Source organism: Palaemon carinicauda, chromosome 22, assembly GCF_036898095.1.
Source record: "Palaemon carinicauda isolate YSFRI2023 chromosome 22, ASM3689809v2, whole genome shotgun sequence".
Taxonomy (NCBI): domain Eukaryota; kingdom Metazoa; phylum Arthropoda; class Malacostraca; order Decapoda; family Palaemonidae; genus Palaemon; species Palaemon carinicauda.
In genome coordinates this window covers 38,761,139-38,780,266 of record NC_090746.1, presented here as the reverse complement: position 1 = coordinate 38,780,266, position 19,128 = coordinate 38,761,139, and the positions used below count along the sequence as shown (strand labels likewise).

General features: G+C 40.2%; 1 protein-coding gene across 1 annotated transcript in view; it reads right to left on the bottom strand.

Moving 5' to 3' along the window:
• Positions 1 to 4,454: 4,454 nt before the first annotated feature.
• mIF3 (mitochondrial translation initiation factor 3) overlaps positions 4,455 to 19,128 on the bottom strand; it is a 248,988-nt gene continuing 234,314 nt past the window's right edge. The window contains exon 4 of the mRNA XM_068346149.1: positions 4,455 to 6,360. Within this exon, the coding sequence (XP_068202250.1) occupies positions 6,181 to 6,360 (180 nt within the window). The 3' untranslated portion in view covers positions 4,455 to 6,180. The remainder of the gene's footprint in view (positions 6,361 to 19,128) is intronic.

The following is a 19,128-nucleotide window of genomic DNA, read 5'->3' as shown; positions in this document are numbered from 1 at the left end:
CCTCTGTAGATTCGGGGGGACATTCCCCTTCCAAGAAAATATAGGGTTGGTGGTCAATCACATTTCGGAAATTTCATAGCAACGTTCTGGAAGCTATGGCAGTGTTTCTGACTCTAAAGAGACTGAGCCTGAAGTCAAAATCACACATCAAATTAGTCATCGACAACAGGACGATAGTCCACTGTGTCAACGGACAGGGCTCCCGGTCTTCTCAGATCACCCATGTGATTCTAGCCATTCTCACTTTGGCAAAGCGGAGAAATTGGCATCTCTCAGCAGTTCACTTAGAAGGGGTTTGCAATGTGACGGTGGATGCCCTGTCAAGATTCAAGCCTCTGGAAACAGAATGGTCTCTGAACCCAAAATCATTTTGTTTCATCCTAAAGCAAGACCCAGAACGGCAAATAGATCTCTTTGCGACGAGCTTCAACAAGAAGCTTCCCCCGGTATGTAGCACCAAACTTAGATCTGGAAGCAGCAGGAACGGATGCGATGTCCCCAGATTGGAACCAATGGTCTCACATTTACCTATTTCCACCATTCAGATTTCTAATGAAAGTCCTGAACAAACTATGGACTTTCAATGGAACAATGGCTCTAGTGACTTCCAAGTGGCCCAAAAGCAATTGGTATCCTCTTGCTCTGGAACTCAAACCTTTCCAGTTCCCTCTACCATCTCCAGTGCTGTCCCAGGATGTTCAACGGAACTGTCTTCGCTTCCTCTTGGATAAAGAAAAACCTTCAACTCATGATTTTCTGGCCTTAGCGGCTCAAAGAAATTTCGAAGTTGCAAAGGAGAGAATTGACATCATAGAAGAGTACAAGTTCAACACCACAAAATGACATTACTTGCCTTTCTGGAAAAAATGGATTGAATTAGTTAAAAGTCATCAGCCCTCTTTTATTACTATGGACTCCTGAATTTCTTTATTTCATTATATGAACAGGGTTTGGCCTCTACAACTATAGCCTCATGTAAGTCGGCACTAACTAGACCCATTGCTTATGCTTTTGATATTGAACTTAATAGTGAGCAATTCAATAAGATCCCAAAGGCTTGTGATAAAATGAAACCTAATGCTCCTCCCAAGGCTATCTCATGGTCGTTGGATAAAGTCTTGCACTTAGCCTCCTCGACAGATAATGCCACTACCTCTCTCAGGGATCTTACTCAAAAGGCAATCTTTTTGCTTGCTATGGATTCTGGTGCCAACAGCCCCAAGGAAGGCACCTCTGAAAGAAAAGAGATTTTTTATTAAGCTTTAGGCTAGTTGCTTTAAATCGTAAAACCGGTTAAAAGATTTGTCGGAAGAGAAAAAACTCAGTCTTTACAGAGCCAAAATAAAAAGTTACTGTTAATTGCTTGTGCTTGTGTGAGCGGGTGGGCTAACCTACCCCGTTAACTAGTGGTGGGTAATTAAACGCTGACAAAAAGCTTATAAGATATTTTCAGCTTCGCCGAAATAAATACTCCATAGTAAAGACCGGAAGGTTTGAATGTTGCGCTGGAACAAATTATTATTATAACTAATTCTAATAATTGATAAATTCCTTGACTCACTTATCAATATAAACAGTTCATCATTTCTTTTATATATCATTAGTAGACTGTCCTTTGGAACCTATGATTACTAATCTAGAGGACCTCAAAAGTTACTGCATTTGCTTCTACAGATACTGTGAATAGGCTTCATTTGGTAAGATGTAGCTTGTATAGTTTTAGCAGCAGTCTCCCTAAATGGTTAACCAAGAGGATTGGTTTGCACGACAATGCCCACAGACATTCCGATAACAGAGTTCCGAAATCTGTGAACCATTCTCTTTGTAGCCAAAATTTAACTATCAATGTCATCCTGCTACTTTCGAGAAATCCTGAATTTGTCTTTCACCAGCTAAATCATGTTGATAGCTGAAAAGGTGTAAAGATCCAAATTTGACCAGTCTTGTAACAATGCATTTACTTTGCATGGTGAACAAAACAAATATATTTTTTATTCAGTGAGGTTGCAAACATGACTGTGTTTTGTTGATCTCACCAATTCTAAATTTATAGAAATGTTGACAGATGTACCAACCATTGCTATAAAGGCATTTGATTTTGCATGCTTAGCTGATCTGCTGAGATGATTGATTTCCCCCTAATGAACCAAAGCATAATTCTTCCTCTTAAAATTTCCCAAGTAAATAGCATACCTTTTATTTGCTATAGGCATTGTGATCTTGTCCTCCCTTATTTCCTCTTATTTGCCAATGATATTGTGGTGTCCAAGAATACAACCATTGTCTTTTCTATCCGGATGCCTCTAGGAGAGGTGCATAATTGCGAGTTGTCTCTGGAAGATCCTGAAGACCTCTGGGATGAAGAAGAGGCTCATCTAAGATCCTCCTCCGAAGAGGAGGGATCTGGCAGAAGTTGTGAAACAACCCTGCTAGTAAACTCCTGGGAGCTAATGTGCTCTGAGGGAGGACTCCTTTCATGGTGGCATGGGTCAGGCACTTGCTAGGAGGTCCTCAGGGAAGGAAGCAAAGGGCACCTGGGAGAAATGTCTCCCTTAGAAGCCTGACGGTGGTTTGGAGGCTCCTTTGATGACACTCAAGAGCTGATTTTCTCCAAAGCAGAGGCTGAAAACTGAAAAGACATAGAAGGGGAAACCGAAGCACTGCCTTACCTCTATGCTTGCCCCATGGTTAAAGGGACACCATTCTTGCTCTTTTGGCCCTCGGAGAAAACCAATGGAGAACAGTAGGAGTGCAGAGGATAACCCCGAGGGCGAAGAATCCTTAGGATTTCTTCTTCCTTCTCCTGCTATACTTCTTCCACTGGGAGGTTGATCAGTCCCAACACTCGTCATAGGAGGAGGCCTGGCTGCAGGAGTGTCCTCTGCAGGCATAACTGGTGAGGATTTGTGTCCTGAGTGCTCATAAAGGTACCACAGGTCCTGGGTGGTATCTCTGAGCACTTATATATATTTTAGGCATCCTTCCCTGGTTGTTGATACCTTATCATGATTTTCAACTGCCATATTCCAGCTTCGGTATTATCATTCTCTTATGAAACGAAGAAGGGTTATTATTTGTGTAGGAACAGCAAATAATTACACTTGACCATAAATTACCCTTTATTATATTAATGCTACCATTAAACATACAGTTGTGAATAACCAATCATAACCTAAATCCTATTACTTAACTTGCAAGTATTTGAAGGTTCTACTTCACGAAAACCGGGAATACTGTCTATGGTTTCATGACAGGAAAGAAGACGGAGGCTGGGCACAAGTTGAAGCATTGTCTCCAGCTGTACCAATTATTTTTGCTGATAACATATCACCAATAGCCAAACAATTTCAGAATTGATGCTCTGTTGAGTTCCATAGTACCTGAACTTGAAGGTCTCTCTTATACACACTAAGGGGTGTGCTTTGTATATTAATACACAGGCCCTAGAGAAGGGGAGGCAATAGTTCCTTGGCATTTATGTTTTATTGGATTACTTGTGTTAGCTTTTTCCATTAAAGTTCTTGGAGACAATACAGCACATTAACCCCAAAAAACTACTATAAGTTAAATGATCTGGGAGGGAGTACCGACAATCTGATATAGACACACAAACTGAAAAGACAAAGGACCTATGGCTTGATAAGCCATCAGGGATGCCATTAACCATTAGACTGTTAATTGTAATTAGCTAACTTTGATAGGATTGAATAATCATTCCCCGATTAAAGGTGGCACCAGATTACCCATTATCGGATAATCAATGGTGGACCTGTAGTTTTTCTCTGAAATATAAAGGAGTGGCCTAATTTGTGTGTTCTCAATGCATATAACATTGTATAGTGTTCCATATATAATTAGTAAAATGCTATATCATTAGATGATTATAAAATTACAGTATCAAACTGTAGGTACATCAAAGAAAGATGGATAAAAAGATAACTGTTGATTGTAAATTTCATTTGATAGAAATAATTATAAAAAAACTAGTTAGTTTAATACTACACACGCTCAACAATAAAGCTTTATATGTATATACTTACAAAACAGGCTGTGGTACACATAAAATTCAATAAATGTACCAAATTCAGCTAGAAATGTACCTTACATTCACAAAATATCTATTTCACACAATGGCCGGTTATATTGAACAATAAGAATATAATTCACATAAATAGGGATTTCAGAGTGTCTTTTTATGCATTCTACGATTCAGTTGGTAGATCACAACCAGTAAAGTTACCAAGTTTCCATCCTAATGATGTCCATTCCCATAACCCATGTGACTGGGTAAATGTTCACATATTCGGTGACCTATATTCGATATTTTTTAAAAATTCACTTTCCAGTTTAGAAAACTGAAAAATAGCTGAGCCCATACAAGAAAGAACAAAAACTGTAGCCATCCAAAACTCAGATAATTCAGGAAGTGGGTTATAAGGAAATGAAACAGGACACAAAGTGATATTTTCATTACATTTGAAAATTTCATCAATAAAAGACCACCTACCAAGAAAATAATAAACTTTTTACAATATACTGTACTTAGAAGGGAATCCATATACTGTACAGAGAATCTTATACATAATATTTACAAAATCATTATGAGCCAATATTTTGGGGCATTATTTACAGGGCTGTCACCAGTATACAGTACTTGCAAAGGTGTGTGTAATTGATTTACACTGATAGCAACTATAGCCTTGAAAACATACATACTAATACAAATTTCCATAAAGAACATAAAAGAAGACGGATTAATATTCTTAAATCAGTAGTATTGTAAAATCTCACCTGAGGATTGCCTTACACATCAGTATAAACCTGTAAACTGAGATAAAGGAGATATGTAAGGCCAAAATAGCTTTAGTGCTGAGGCTAGTCAAATGTGGAATACCAGATGAGAGAGGATACCTTTATCCTAAGAGTAGAATTTGATCATGATTCTCTCACAGCTAGTAAAATATAAACAAACACTTTATGGCTCCTGTTACATTTAAATAATACCTTAAAAAACTCAATTTAGGGCAATTTCTTAAAGGAACTAAGATATATATATATATATATATATATATATATATATATATATATATATATATATATATATATATATATATAATCTGTTTTTGGGTGAGATAGCCATGTCGTCCTCTCTCACATCTATCCTCCTATCACCCAGAGCTCCCTTCACTCCATCCATCCACCCAAACCTTGGCCTTCCTCTTGTACTTCTCCCATCAACTCTTGCATTCATCACCTTCTTTAGCTGACAGCCATTTTCCATTCTCTCAACATGGCCAAACCACCTCAACACATTCATATCCACTCAAGCTGCTAACTCATTTCTTACACCCGTTCTCACCCTCACTACTTCGTTCCTAACCCTATCTACTCGAGATACACCAACCGTGGCCTTCCTCTTGTACTTCTCCCATCAACTCTTGCATTCATCACCTTCTTTAGCTGACAGCCATTTTCCATTCTCTCAACATGGCCAAACCACCTCAACACATTCATATCCACTCAAGCTGCTAACTCATTTCTTACACCCGTTCTCACCCTCACTACTTCGTTCCTAACCCTATCTACTCGAGATACACCAGCCATACTCCTTAAACACTTCATCTCAAACACATTCAATTTCTGTCTCTCCGTCACTTTCATTCCCCACAACTCTGATCCATACATCACAGTTGGTACAATCACTTTCTCATACAGAACTCTCTTTATATTCATGCCCAACCCTCTATTTCTTACTGCTCCCTTAACTTCCCCCAACACTTTGCATCCTTCATTCACTCTCTGATGTACATCTGCTTCCACTCCACCATTTGCTGCAACAACAAACCCCAAGTACTTAAACTGATCCACCTCCTCAAGTAACTCTCCACTCAACATGACATTCAACCTCCCACCCCCTTCCCTTCTCGTTCATCTCATAACCTTACTCTTACTCCTAACCTATACATAATAGGTGCTCCATGACATGGATCACCCAGAATGCATATGAGGGTCCTAGTTTCGAGTCATAAATGAATTACTTTTCCATAATCATAACTAGGTAATTCCCTCAAATAAGACATGTGGAGAAAACTGGCATGAAATTATGGACAAACCAGTGTTTTAAAAGTACAGCATATGCAATTTCCACCTCAACAAAATTTTTCATATAAAAAATCCATTCTAACTTTGTTCAGCATCTTCATGTTTTGGTGAATCACTCTCTCCACCAGGTTGCATTTTAACCTTTTTTTCTTTTGGAGGAGCAACATAGAATTTTGTATCACCATTCTTCTCTCGCCGCTGCAAAATCCGGCCTTCAATATTTTCCACTTCGTTCTTAATTTCATTAAAAACTCCCTCCTGTGAAAAATAAAATTTTCTAAATATCTGAAAACTGGCTCATTTCTACTGATTAATATATAGAAATTTCACAAAAAATCTTATATTTTTTAAGCAGAAAATTATTTAACAAAAGTCTTTATAGGAACTTTCAACTAAAGAACAAAGATTTAAACACAGATTATAAAATAGAACTACATCTCAGAAATATTACACTTTAAAATAATTTCATAACACCGTAGTTCTTTCCACAAGAATGATCATTAACTTTCTTCCTTATACTGTACATAGAAATGGCAACAAATGTAAAATATGTAAAATAGGATACCAAGTCACTCATAGCATTAGACATTTCCAAAAGGGAAGCCCAATATACCACAAGAGTTATCAGACAAGAAGAAATTAAAAAGAAAAATAGCTAATACCCTAGTGATGCAGCATGGTTTAGAATTGCAAATATAGCCAATGAAAGATAATATACAAGGCACAAAATTTGACATTTATGAGGTAACACTGAATGACACAAAATAGTTGGTTTATAACCTAAAGTAATAATAGGATATTTGGATGAAAAAGAACTTACAGCTAAAGCCTCAAGCAGGATAAAGAATAAAATTGTAGTCGTAAAGGCAGCAGTTATTTTTTTTTTAAATTGTAATGACCCCAGGATATGTTTTTCTTACTTTCTCATTGTCATTCTAATGCTTATAAATGACAAAAATTTTTAAAGAGAAAAGTAAAATTTATCTTACATCTTAAAATGCCAATTATTTCTATATACCTTCTCTGATGTTCACATTGCTTCTTTCTTCAAGGTGGTTAAATGTAAACTTATACTGTACAACTAAAAAATTTCCTGTTTTCTTTCCTTATAATAGCCATGCCCCTCTAGTGGAAAAATATCATCTGGCAGTGTATGACAATACAGTACCTGCACGTGGGTAATCCACATCTATGTCTTTCAATTCCCTCATTGTTGTGAAACGGTGGAGTTGTTCCAACCAGACTACAGATTGTGATTTAGGGAGTTCTATTATAGAATAATACTGGATGTCTTCTTCTGGCTGTGTAATATCTTGCTTAGTAGGTTGTTCAAGGTATTTATTGTTGGGCGATAATGATCCTCATTTTGAAGGAATATGTTCAGTTAGAGGCTGCCCACATAAAAGATTCCAACCGTATAAGAAAATTGGCTTTTAGTTCAGGGGAACCACCAAAGAAGACTAGGCTATTTGATTACTGTAAGGGTGATATTGCTAATGCCCCACCGACTATTATCAAGTTTGTGGGGCTGATAGTACACTGTAATGACCTTCATAAGCTTTTAGATGATTTTGCTGTTTGTGCAATCTAAAGAATCTGGCAAACCTTCCGGCAAGGGTAATAAACGGATTTTGAGCGAAGCGAAAAATCTATTTTTGGGTGAGATAGCCATGACGTCCTAATGGAAGGTTCCTTCAGTAGCTTCCTAGGGTATATTTAACTACAGTGGATATTCCCAGGAGAATTAAACTAAAGGTTATCACAGAATTCTAACTTCTGGTGTGAGTACCCTAAAGGTTTCCCTCTATGATATCATATATCAACAGGGGACGCATGTATTAACACGCCACATAGATATCTACACCCCATATAGAGTTAACACTTCGATATGGGAAGGTGGTTGAGTAACTGAGGAGCCGTTCCACAGTTACTCTCATCCGTGGCTGCTTTTGGTACTTGAGACGTAAACAAACGGGCGCCATTGCTAAATGACGTCACGTCCGTCCTCATCCTGAGCTCAGCTTCTGCTAATCTCCATGATACAGCAGGTCAGGGAGGGGCCTCAAAGGCTGAACTAGACTAGACGGGATGGTCCATCAGGACGTCATGGCTATCTCACCCAAAAATAGATTTTTCGCTTCGCTCAAAATCCGTTTTTTGGGCTCAAGCCATAACGTCCTGATGGAAGTGTACCAGAGAATTAATGTATCGTGGAATTTTTCCCCTTTTAATCCAAGTGCCAAGGGCTTCGAACAGTATTATAGAACCTGTCCTTACCAGAGATTCTATGATGAAGTAGCTTCCTGCCCCCCTGGCAGGGAAGTCCTGGTGGACAATAGGAACATCTCGAAGCGATCATTGAAGAGCTACTCACTCTGCGGAGAGTTCACGCTGGACTCGGAGACAAGACAAAGGTTAATATTCGGGTAGAAATATTATCAAGCATAGGTAAGTAAATAACATTTACTACTCCCCCTGGGGGAGAGATCGGTTTGGTCTCGGAGACAGGACAAAGGTTAATATTCGAATAGGAACATTATCAAGGCATGAGTGAGCATATAACATAATTACTTATATTATTCTTTCCTGTTTTGCAGGGAAAAGGGGTAAATGAAACTATAACAATCGTATATTTCTTGATAAAGAATAGGATTGATTGATTGATTTAAAGTTTTCCGGCATCCTGACATCTGAGGTCATTGACGCCGGTAACATTTAATTTATGTATACAAAAATAAAAAATAAAATAGAATAAAAAATAAAAGAGTATTCAATTAAAGTCATAAAAGTTGAATGTCATAAAAGTTAAATATTTTTCAGAAGACCTGCTTCTGAAATAAATCTAAAAATGCCACTTGCATGGTAGGACACATCATTTCCAAGAATCTTGGCAAGGATGAACCTGCCACCCTCACCTCGAGCCTCAAACAAATATCTATTCCTTAAGTTGTTATAATTGGGGCATTCGGTCAACAAATGCCTTACTGTTAGAGGTACTAAACAGTCGTCACAATACGGTTGGTGTTGGCCCTTCAGCAGAAACTCGTGTGTCAACCGAGTGTGACCAATACGGAGACGACAAAGAGATGTCTCCCATTTTCGGGGCATCATATTATACCTCCAAGGAGATATGTCATTTGTTACCTCTCGCATTTTATTCCCATCTAGGCTATCCCATTGCTGTTGCCATTTATTGCAAACCAATTTCTTGATATCAGGTAAGAAATCATTACAGGGAATGGGATACCTTCTTGGCAGCAACTCGGATGCAGCCTTCTTAGCCAGTGAATCTGCCTTCTCATTCCCAGACACACCTAGCATCTTTGGATGAAGATGCTAGCGTGAGATTTGCTGTAGTCATGTAAAATCATAAACAGGATGCACTATGCAGCCTCGGCAATGTAACATTTTTCTGAAACGTCAACACCAATGCATCAGTGTGTGAAAGATTGTGTCGTCACCGGATGCAGGTGTCTTCCGAGAAAGAATGTAACAGTTTCCATATTGTGTTTAAATGCTACGACAACTAAGCATACGATATCTGTGATATCGATAATTTAATCAGTTCATATCTATACTTCACCTGAATTGGTCATCCGACCAAACCAGCTCCACTCCTATGATGGAGATGTTTAACTCTGTTGTTTTTAGAGAATAAATACTTTTAAAGCTAATAAGATGAACTTCGTTATCCAGATTTAACATCTTAAACAACACATACTCAATGTGTGCTTATAAAAGTAGCACACTAATAAATGGTGGCAGCGGTAACACACTAATAAATGGTGGCAGCGGTAACACACCAATAAATGGAGGCAGCGGTTAAGCTCTACGAATCAGAGAAAGATCTTCAAGTAATTATAATAATAAACTCTAAGAATTAGAGGAAGATCTTCGACATCAAAATAAAGCTGTGAAAACCAGAGAAAGATCTTCAAGAACTCAACGTTATCTACATGTATCTACAATTTTGACTAAGTAACATAGCCATCGAAATATATAACATTTAATGAATGTTATACATACAAACTGAAGAACTGGATCTTCAATCAACATCCTAGGAAACCCAAGGACTGACGTTCAACGTTTACAAAACATATCCAGGAAGCACTACATTCAACGGAAACTCGAACGATACATCGCTAACAAAACATCAAGAGAGAGAGAGAGGATGTGTCGACATCACACAGAACCATATATAAGCTAAGTACAAATTTTTAAATTCATTCCAGTTTGGGCAGTGAAGTGTAGTTATCACGAGTCGTTAGTCGATTATTACTGGGGTGAGTGGTTTGCTAATCTTTTATTTTCCTTTCATTAAATGAAACTGTGTTCAACTCCGAAATCTCATCTAGAATTTTTTCTCTCTTTGTGCTAATTCCTTTTTCTTTCAGGAATTTACAGGAAATATCTTTGTTTTCGGTTTTCTTTCAGAAATTCTCGGGAAATGTCTTGGGATTAGTAACATTGTTTGGGGAATTTTATTATACATATGCGTTTACGCAGTGGACGTCTGTATTCATATAGATATTTTGATAGAATTGCAAGGGGTCGAAGAGATAGGAAAAGAAATACAGCAGTCATGACTCCCCCTGTGAGCCCCACCCCTGGACCTAGTGGCGTAGGCCAGACTAATCCTCCTCCAATTGTGACGCTTGTAAATGCCAGGTCAGGAATCCTTCCTTTTCAGGGTCGAGTCAATGGGTTCTTGCCACAAAATGTGGAGTCATGGATTTCATCCGTCGATGCCCATTTAAATGCCAAACAAATCGTAGACCCTTTTGTACAATTACAAGAAGCTAAAAGTTTTATAGATTTTTCTAAGGGGGATGCGAGTGCGTATTTAAGAGGTGTTTCATTTCAAGAAGCAGTTACCTGGGATGATTTCAAAGTTAGGTTACGCGCGGTCTATGGGGGTGAAGAAGCCTTGGATGTAGTATTAACGTTAAGAAATACACTTAATCAAGCCACTATGAATCGGCTTAATGTTATTGAGAGAGCAGCTCCCATAGCTGATAGGCTTAATGAATATCAGGACATTTTAGGTAATTCCACTTGGGTTACTAGAGATAACATCTCCGTGAAAGATTTTTTACGATTAATGTATTTAACTTGCATGACACTTATGTTGCCTGAAGCTTTAGTGCGGTGTTTTGATAAAAAGTTAACGCCTGCAAGTACGGAATTGGATGTATATAAACAGATAAAAAAACACATGTCCAAGTGTCCAGATCTCGATCCCGTGTTAACTCAAGTTTTTGCAAAGAATGAAACAAAGCCACAAACAGTGAACGTAGTTAATAGTCAGGTAGCGGGAATGACGTGTTATAATTGCAAACGTCAAGGTCACTTAAGCGCGGACTGCAGAACGAAATTCTGCTCGATTCATAATAGTTCAACTCATTCATACAATCAATGTTACTCGCGTAAGACACAACAGAATCCCAGAAATACACAGTCAATTCAACAGTCAGTTCCATATGGAAATAAAAAGAAAAATCCTCATTTTAACAATAAGAAGAAACAACCAAATGTCAATGCAGTTCAGAGTCCAAAGCAAACAAACACTTCTTCGAATATCGCTGAGCCTGGGTCGTCAAACCAGACCTCGCAAGGTCAGAATAATTTTCAGAATGTGCAGAGCAAAGCAAATACCACATAGTTAACTCCAGAGGGGAAGAGAGTGATGTTGGGTCAAGGTCAGTCATGTCAACATCAATAGTATTGAATAATCAATTTAATGTTTTATCAGATAATTGTGAGACAATAGATTTTCCTATGAAACACACGGCCGAATTAAATAAAACAGTGCATGCTCCCGTAGATTTGCAACGAATTCATACACTAATAAGCCAAAATGAGTTACGACCAACCTTATATGCTGTAAATTTAGAACACAAATCCTTTACGTTACTTTTTTACTCTGGTAGTCCACGTAATATCATGGATTTGAAGACACATCATTTGTTGTTTTCAAACTTTCCGATTGAAAAATCCGGAGTTAGACTCTCGGGTATAGGAAATAATGAATTAAATGTCATAGGCATAACTCATGTCAATTCAAAGTCGGTAAACGCACGTTTGCCGATACATTTGTTGTTGTACAAAACATTGATATGTATCCAGCTGTAATTATAGGATACCCATCTATGGGAAATCAAAACATTATCTTAGCCCCTGCCAAGTACGGCGTGTATATCAAAGGGAAATTCTATAAGTCTTCTAATAGCTTAAAATCAGTTTTGGATAAAAAGGAGACGACAAATGTAACCGTAACGTACGTTGAAGAACCAATAACTTGTCTCACTAATAAAGAAATAATATACGCGACCCAGCAGAATTCTCGTTCACCCGTAATATCATCTTGCACGCAATCTATCGAGCCAAACGTACCTTCGAATTTAATAGTGCAAATAAAGAAAACATTACCGGGATCTGAAATATTAATCCTTTCCAACACTTTGAAAACTAACGGATTGTCTGTCACACAAGCTATTTATACAGTAGGCTCACATCAACAATGTAATATTGAAGTCTGTAATCATTTAAATAACACTTTAGTAATTCACAAAAATCAACATATCTTGGATGTAGAAGTTTATAAACATCGTATTCTTACCGTTGCTGAAATCAATCACTCTCAATCAGTTGCGGATGAATCCCTTTTGCGATCTATTAAAAATAAAATCAATAAAGACATTCAAGACGAAGAAATTCAGCAGAAAATTTTTGGACTTTTAACTAAATATCATGATGTTTTTTCCACTACGGATGGATCCTTAGGAAAAACAGATGTGATCGAGCATCAAAATAAGGTTAAAGGACAAGCAGAAAATTATCTATGTACCCTCGTACAGACTCCCCATGAAATTCCAGAATGAAATAAATGATGAAGTAGGTAAAATGCTAGAAGAAGGAGTCATTAGGAAATCAAACAGCCCTTATAATTTTCCTTTAATAGTTGTACCGAAAAAAGATCGAACATGGCGTATCTGCGTCGACTTCCGTCGTCTAAACGAGGAGACGATCCCTGATCGATTCCCAGTGCCATGTACTGACGATATTTTGTCTTTGTTAGGTCAGAATAAATATTTTACCAGTTTGGACTTATTTAAAGGCTTTCACCAGATATCATTAGAAGAAGATAGTATCCCATACACAGCCTTCAGCACAGCCAGGGGACATTATGAATTTTTACGGATGCCTTTTGGTTTACGTTGTGCTCCTATAACATTTACAAGAATGATTAACATAGTGTTTGGAGACTTGTTAGGGGATATATTGCATGCCTAAATGGATGATCTTGTAATCTTTTCCAACACCTTAGAAGAACATCTACGTAAGTTAGAACTAGTACTACAGAGATTAAAACAACATAACTTAAGGGTAAAGATTAGTAAGTGTGAATTTTTCAAAACAGAATTAATATATTTGGGTTTCATGGTGTCAAGCCAAGGTCTTAAAGTAGTCCATGATAAGGTGTCGGCTATACGTAATTTTCCCATACCTACTAATGTCAAGGGAATACAGCAATTTCTAGGTTGTAGTGGATATTACAGGCGTTTTATACGCAACTATTCAATAATAGCCGCTCCTTTAACTGATCTTACGAAGAAGGGCGTAGATTTCATATGGTCTGAGCAACATCAACAGGCATTTAATACCTTGAAATATGAACTGTGTAGTTCTCCTATCTTAAAATTTCCTGACTTCGGTAAGGAATTCTTCATTGCAACAGACGCCTCAGACTTAGGAGTAGGAGGGGTATTGCTTCAGCAATATGATAAAAAATTTTTCCCGATAGCTTTCTATTCTCGAAAAATGATATTTTAATTATAAAATAAATTTTTGAATATACTTACCCGGTGAATATATAATAGCTGCAACTCTGTTGCTCGACAGACAAAAAAAAAACAGTAAAAACTCGCCAGCGATCGCTATACAGGTTGCGGGTGTGCCCACCAGCGCCAACTGTCGGCCAGATACCACTCTCGATGTAAACAAAGACTCAATTTCTTCTCATCCCACTGCGTCTCTATTGGGGAGGAAAGGAGGGTCGTTTAATTTATATATTCACCGGGTAAGTATATTCAAAAATTTATTTTATAATTAAAATATAATTTTTAAATATTTAACTTAGCCGGTGAATACATAATAGCTGGTTCACACCCAAGGAGGTGGGTAGAGACCAGAGTTAAATATGTTTACATCGTATAAGCTAAGAGTTTTTTATTTCATTTTGGCAGTTATCAATATAACAAAACCAAAATAAATAGGTACCTGGTAAGGAAGTCGACTTAGACGATTACTCTGCCTTGTAAGTACGTCTTCCTTACGGAGCCCAGCGATCCTCTTAGGATGCTGACAGACCCCCAGGAGCTGAAGTATCAAGGGCTGCAACCCATACAACAGGACCTCATCAAACCCCTAATCTGGGCGCTCTCAAGAAATGACTTTGACCACCCGCCAAATCAACCAGGATGCGAAAGGCTTCTTAGCCTTCCGGACAACCCATAAAAACATTAAAACATTTCAAGAGACAGATTAAAAGGATATGGAATTAGGGAATTGTAGTGGTTGAGCCCTCACCCACTACTGCACTCGCTGCTACAAATGGTCCCAGTGTGTAGCAGTTCTCGTAAAGAGACTGGACATCTTTTACGTAAAATGACGCGAACACTGACTTGCTTCTCCAATAGGTTGCGTTCATGATACTTTGCAGAGATCTATTTTGCTTAAAGGCCACGGAAGTTGTTACAGCTCTAACCTCGTGCGTCTTAACCTTAAGCAAAGATCGGTCTTCCTCACTCAAGTGTGAATGAGCTTCTCGTATTAACAATCTGATAAAACATGACAAAGCATTCTTTGACATAGGCAAGGATGGTTTCTTAACCGAACACCATAACGCTTCAGATTGGCCTCGTAAAGGTTTAGTACGAGCTAAGTAGAACTTAAGAGCTCTAACAGGGCATAAGACTCTTTCTAGTTCATTGCCTACGATCTCCGATAAGCTGGGAATATCGAAAGATTTAGGCCAAGGACGAGAAGGTAGCTCATTTTTGGCTAGAAAACCAAGTTGCAGAGAACAAGTAGCTTTTTCTGACGAAAATCCGATGTTCTTGCTAAAGGCATGAATCTCACTGACTCTTTTAGCCGAGGCTAAGCATACCAGGAAAAGAGTCTTAAGAGTGAGATCTTTCAGGGAGGCTGACTGTAAAGGCTCAAACCTGTCTGACATGAGGAATCTTAGGACCACGTCTAAATTCCACCCAGGAGTAGCCAAACGACGCTCCTTAGTGGTCTCGAAAGACTTAAGGAGGTCTTGCAGATCTTTATTGTTGGAAAGATCTAAGCCTCTATGCCGGAAGACCGATGCCAACATGCTTCTATAGCCCTTGATAGTGGGAGCTGAAAGGGATCGTCCTTTTCTCAGGTATAAGAGAAAATCAGCTATTTGGGCTACAGAGGTACTGGTCGAGGATACAGAAACTGACTTGCACCAGTCTCGGAAGACTTCCCACTTCGATTGGTAGACTCTAATGGTAGACGCTCTCCTTGCTCTAGCAATCGCACTGGCTGCCTCCTTCGAAAAGCCTCTAGCTCTCGAGAGTCTTTCGATAGTCTGAAGGCAGTCAGACGAAGAGCGTGGAGGCTTTGGTGTACCTTCTTTACGTGTGGCTGACGTAGAAGGTCTACTCTTAGAGGAAGACTTCTGGGAACGTCTACTAACCATCGAAGTACCTCGGTGAACCATTCTCTCGCGGGCCAGAGGGGAGCAACTAACGTCAACCTTGTCCCTTCGTGAGAGGCGAACTTCTGCAGTACCTTGTTGACAATCTTGAATGGTGGGAATGCGTAAAGATCCAGACGTGACCAATCTAGGAGGAAGGCATCTATATGTATTGCTGCTGGGTCCGGGACTGGAGAGCAATAGATTGGAAGCCTCTTGGTCAGCGAGGTTGTAAAGAGATCTATGGTGGGTTGACCCCAAGTCGCCCAAAGTCTCTTGCACACATCCTTGTGGAGGGTCCATTCGGTTGGAATTACTTGACCTTTCCGACTGAGACAATCTGCTAGGACGTTCAAGTCGCCCTGGATGAACCTCGTTACTAGGGAGATGCCTCGATCTTTTGACCAGATGAGCAGGTCCCTTGCGATCTCGTACAACGTCAGTGAGTGGGTACCTCCCTGTTTGGAGATGTACGCCAAGGCCGTGGTGTTGTCCGAGTTTACTTCCACCACTTTGCCTCGAAGGAGATACTCGAAGCTTCTCAAGGCCAGATGAACCGCCAAAAGCTCCTTGCAGTTGATATGCATGCTCCTCTGACTCGAGTTCCACAGACCTGAGCATTCCCGACCGTCCAGCGTCGCGCCCCAGCCCAAGTCCCATGCTTCCGAGAAGAGAACGTGGTTGGGTATCTGAACTGCCAGGGGAAGACCCTCTCTTAGGCTGATATTGTCCTTCCACCAAGTCAGACAAGACTTTATCTTTTCGGAAATCGGGATCGAGACCGCCTCTAGCGTCTTGTCCTTTTTCCAGTGAAAAGCCAGATGGAATTGAAGAGGACGGAGGTGTAGTCTTCCTAATGATACAAATTGCTCCAGGGATGACAGCGTCCCTACCAGACTCATCCACAGCCTGACTGAGCAGCGTTCTTTCTTCAGCATCTTCTGGATGGAGAGCAGGGCTTGATCTATTCTGGGGGCCGACGGAAAAGCCCGAAAAACTTGACTGTGAATCTCCATCCCTAAATACAGAATAGTTTGGGATGGGACCAGCGGTGACTATTCCAAATTGACTAGGAGTCCCAATTCCTTGGCCAGATCTAGAGTCTAATTGAGATCCTTCAGACAGCGATGACTGGAAGAGGCTCTGAGAAGCCAGTCGTCCAAGTACAGGGAGGCTCTGATCTCCGATAGCTCGAAACTGGTACCCCACATTCCTGTAAACAAACCTCAGAAACGGTTGGGAATCCGGGTGTATAGGAATGTGGAAGTATGCCTCCTGAAGGTCGAGAGAGACCATCCAGTCGCCTTCCATAAATGCTGTCAAGACAGCCTGGTAGACTTCATCGCGAAGTTTGTCTTGACAATGAACACATTGAGCGCACTTGCCTCTTACGTACTCCTGCAGTGAACATGGCTGCCAAATCATGGAGCCATCCCTGAGGGACTTGTCTCTGCAGAGAACGTGGCTGTCAGATCATTGGAGCCATCCCTGAAAGCCTTGTTTATGCATGACATAATTGTACAGCAAAACTTCAAAGGCTCGAAAACAGCTGTGAAGTTGACCTGTAAAATCTTGGAGCGTCTCCTGGCCAGGCGCCAGGGAGAGTCTACGAGATTTTAGAAGTCTATCTGGGCAGAGGCAGAAACTCCCAAGCCGAGAACTTCTCTCGTGTCATATCAGACTCTCGCTCTATAAGCCAGTTTAAAAGAAGGGAAAGCAAAGGCTGTATCCCCCAAACTCCCCCTGGTGATAAACCAGTCGCCTAGCAAACGTAAAGCTCTCTAGGAGAGCGAGAGAGCACTAGCTTATAAAACAACGGCTTCGAAGTAGCTAGGCCTAGTGTAAGCCCTGACGTTTAGGCGAACGAGGAGCAGCAGTTACAAAAAGATCCGGACAAAGATCCTCAAAAATCAGCATGATTTAATTAAAGTCCATAGAGGGCTAAGCAGCTTTAGGCTCCTCTCCGTCTGACAGAGTCCTCAAGGGAATATCAGTAGGAGGGGGAACAGCAACTTCCTCATCTAAAGGAACCTTGTCCGATAATAGCTGAGTCTCAAGCAAGGGAGAGACCTACCGTGGTGGCAATGCTTTACAAGCAGAGTCCACACGCACTGGTGCATTAGTAGCGGACCAGGACGCAACGTCATGTAACTGCTTGACAGTCTGTGAACTGTCAACAACAACAGGTGAGAGAGACCAGGACGCAACGTCATGTAACTGCTTGACAGTCTGTGAACTGTCAACAACAACAGGTGCGTGAGGACGCACAGCGTCCACTCGAGACTGCTTTGACCGCCTAGATTGAGCAGTCAAAACAACTCTAGAATGCGGAGGTTGACGCACAGCGTCAAAACAAGTCAACTCCGATTGTTAGCGAACGTCCTGAACGTCAACAGGAGCATCAGCAAGTGGCCTAACGTCCAAATGTGGCTGAAAATCCACACGAGACCGCATCGAGTGTGGTTCTAAACAACCTGACTGACGTGACTTAGCTACGCCAACGTCACCAGGACGCACAAAGGAACGTTAGGTTGGCTGAAAGCCAGGATCTCGATGAGATAAACGGCTAGGCTCAACGTACTAATCGGCAGAATAGTCTTCCATAAGGGAGGCAAGCTTATTCTGCATGTCTTGCCGTACAACCCATTTAGGATCAACGGAAATGGTTGCGGTAAGAGACGAGGGTAACGTCTGTGACCGCAAAACCTTGCCAACAAAAAGACTCTCGGAGTCTGTGTTACGCTTTTGTTAGGCGGCGAGCAGTTTTCCGATGACTGCATAGGGTCAGAGCTGTCCTAATGGCTACAACCAGGACGCTGGACCTGTCCTGAAAGGACTGACTTTCGCTTAAGGGCCTCGAAACCTTGTTTCAGGTTTCTTATGCGAAAAGCCTTCGGATGACAAGGAGAAAATTGTCTCTCTCGCCTTATGGTAGGGGAGATCTTGGTAAGATACACCCGATACCATAGAGGGAACGTCTGTTCGCTGATCAAGGCCTCTCGAACCCATAAGTCGTACGACATTACTTCTCCCCTGGGCTTGGGAGCTTGCAAGAGGTCCCGGACTAGGTGAACGACAGGCACGAACAGACGAACCCTCGGTTACGCAACACTGTAACACTTTGCGCAATATCACTTTATCACTACGATTTTCTGTTTGCACTTATTTCACTGAAATCGAAACTTTTACTGATTTCTACCTGAAGCACGCAATTCTACCCTCATCAAAAGGTAGTAAATGCGAAATCAGTCGTATAATGCAAGCACATTAATACCAGCAAAACACAGTAAACATCT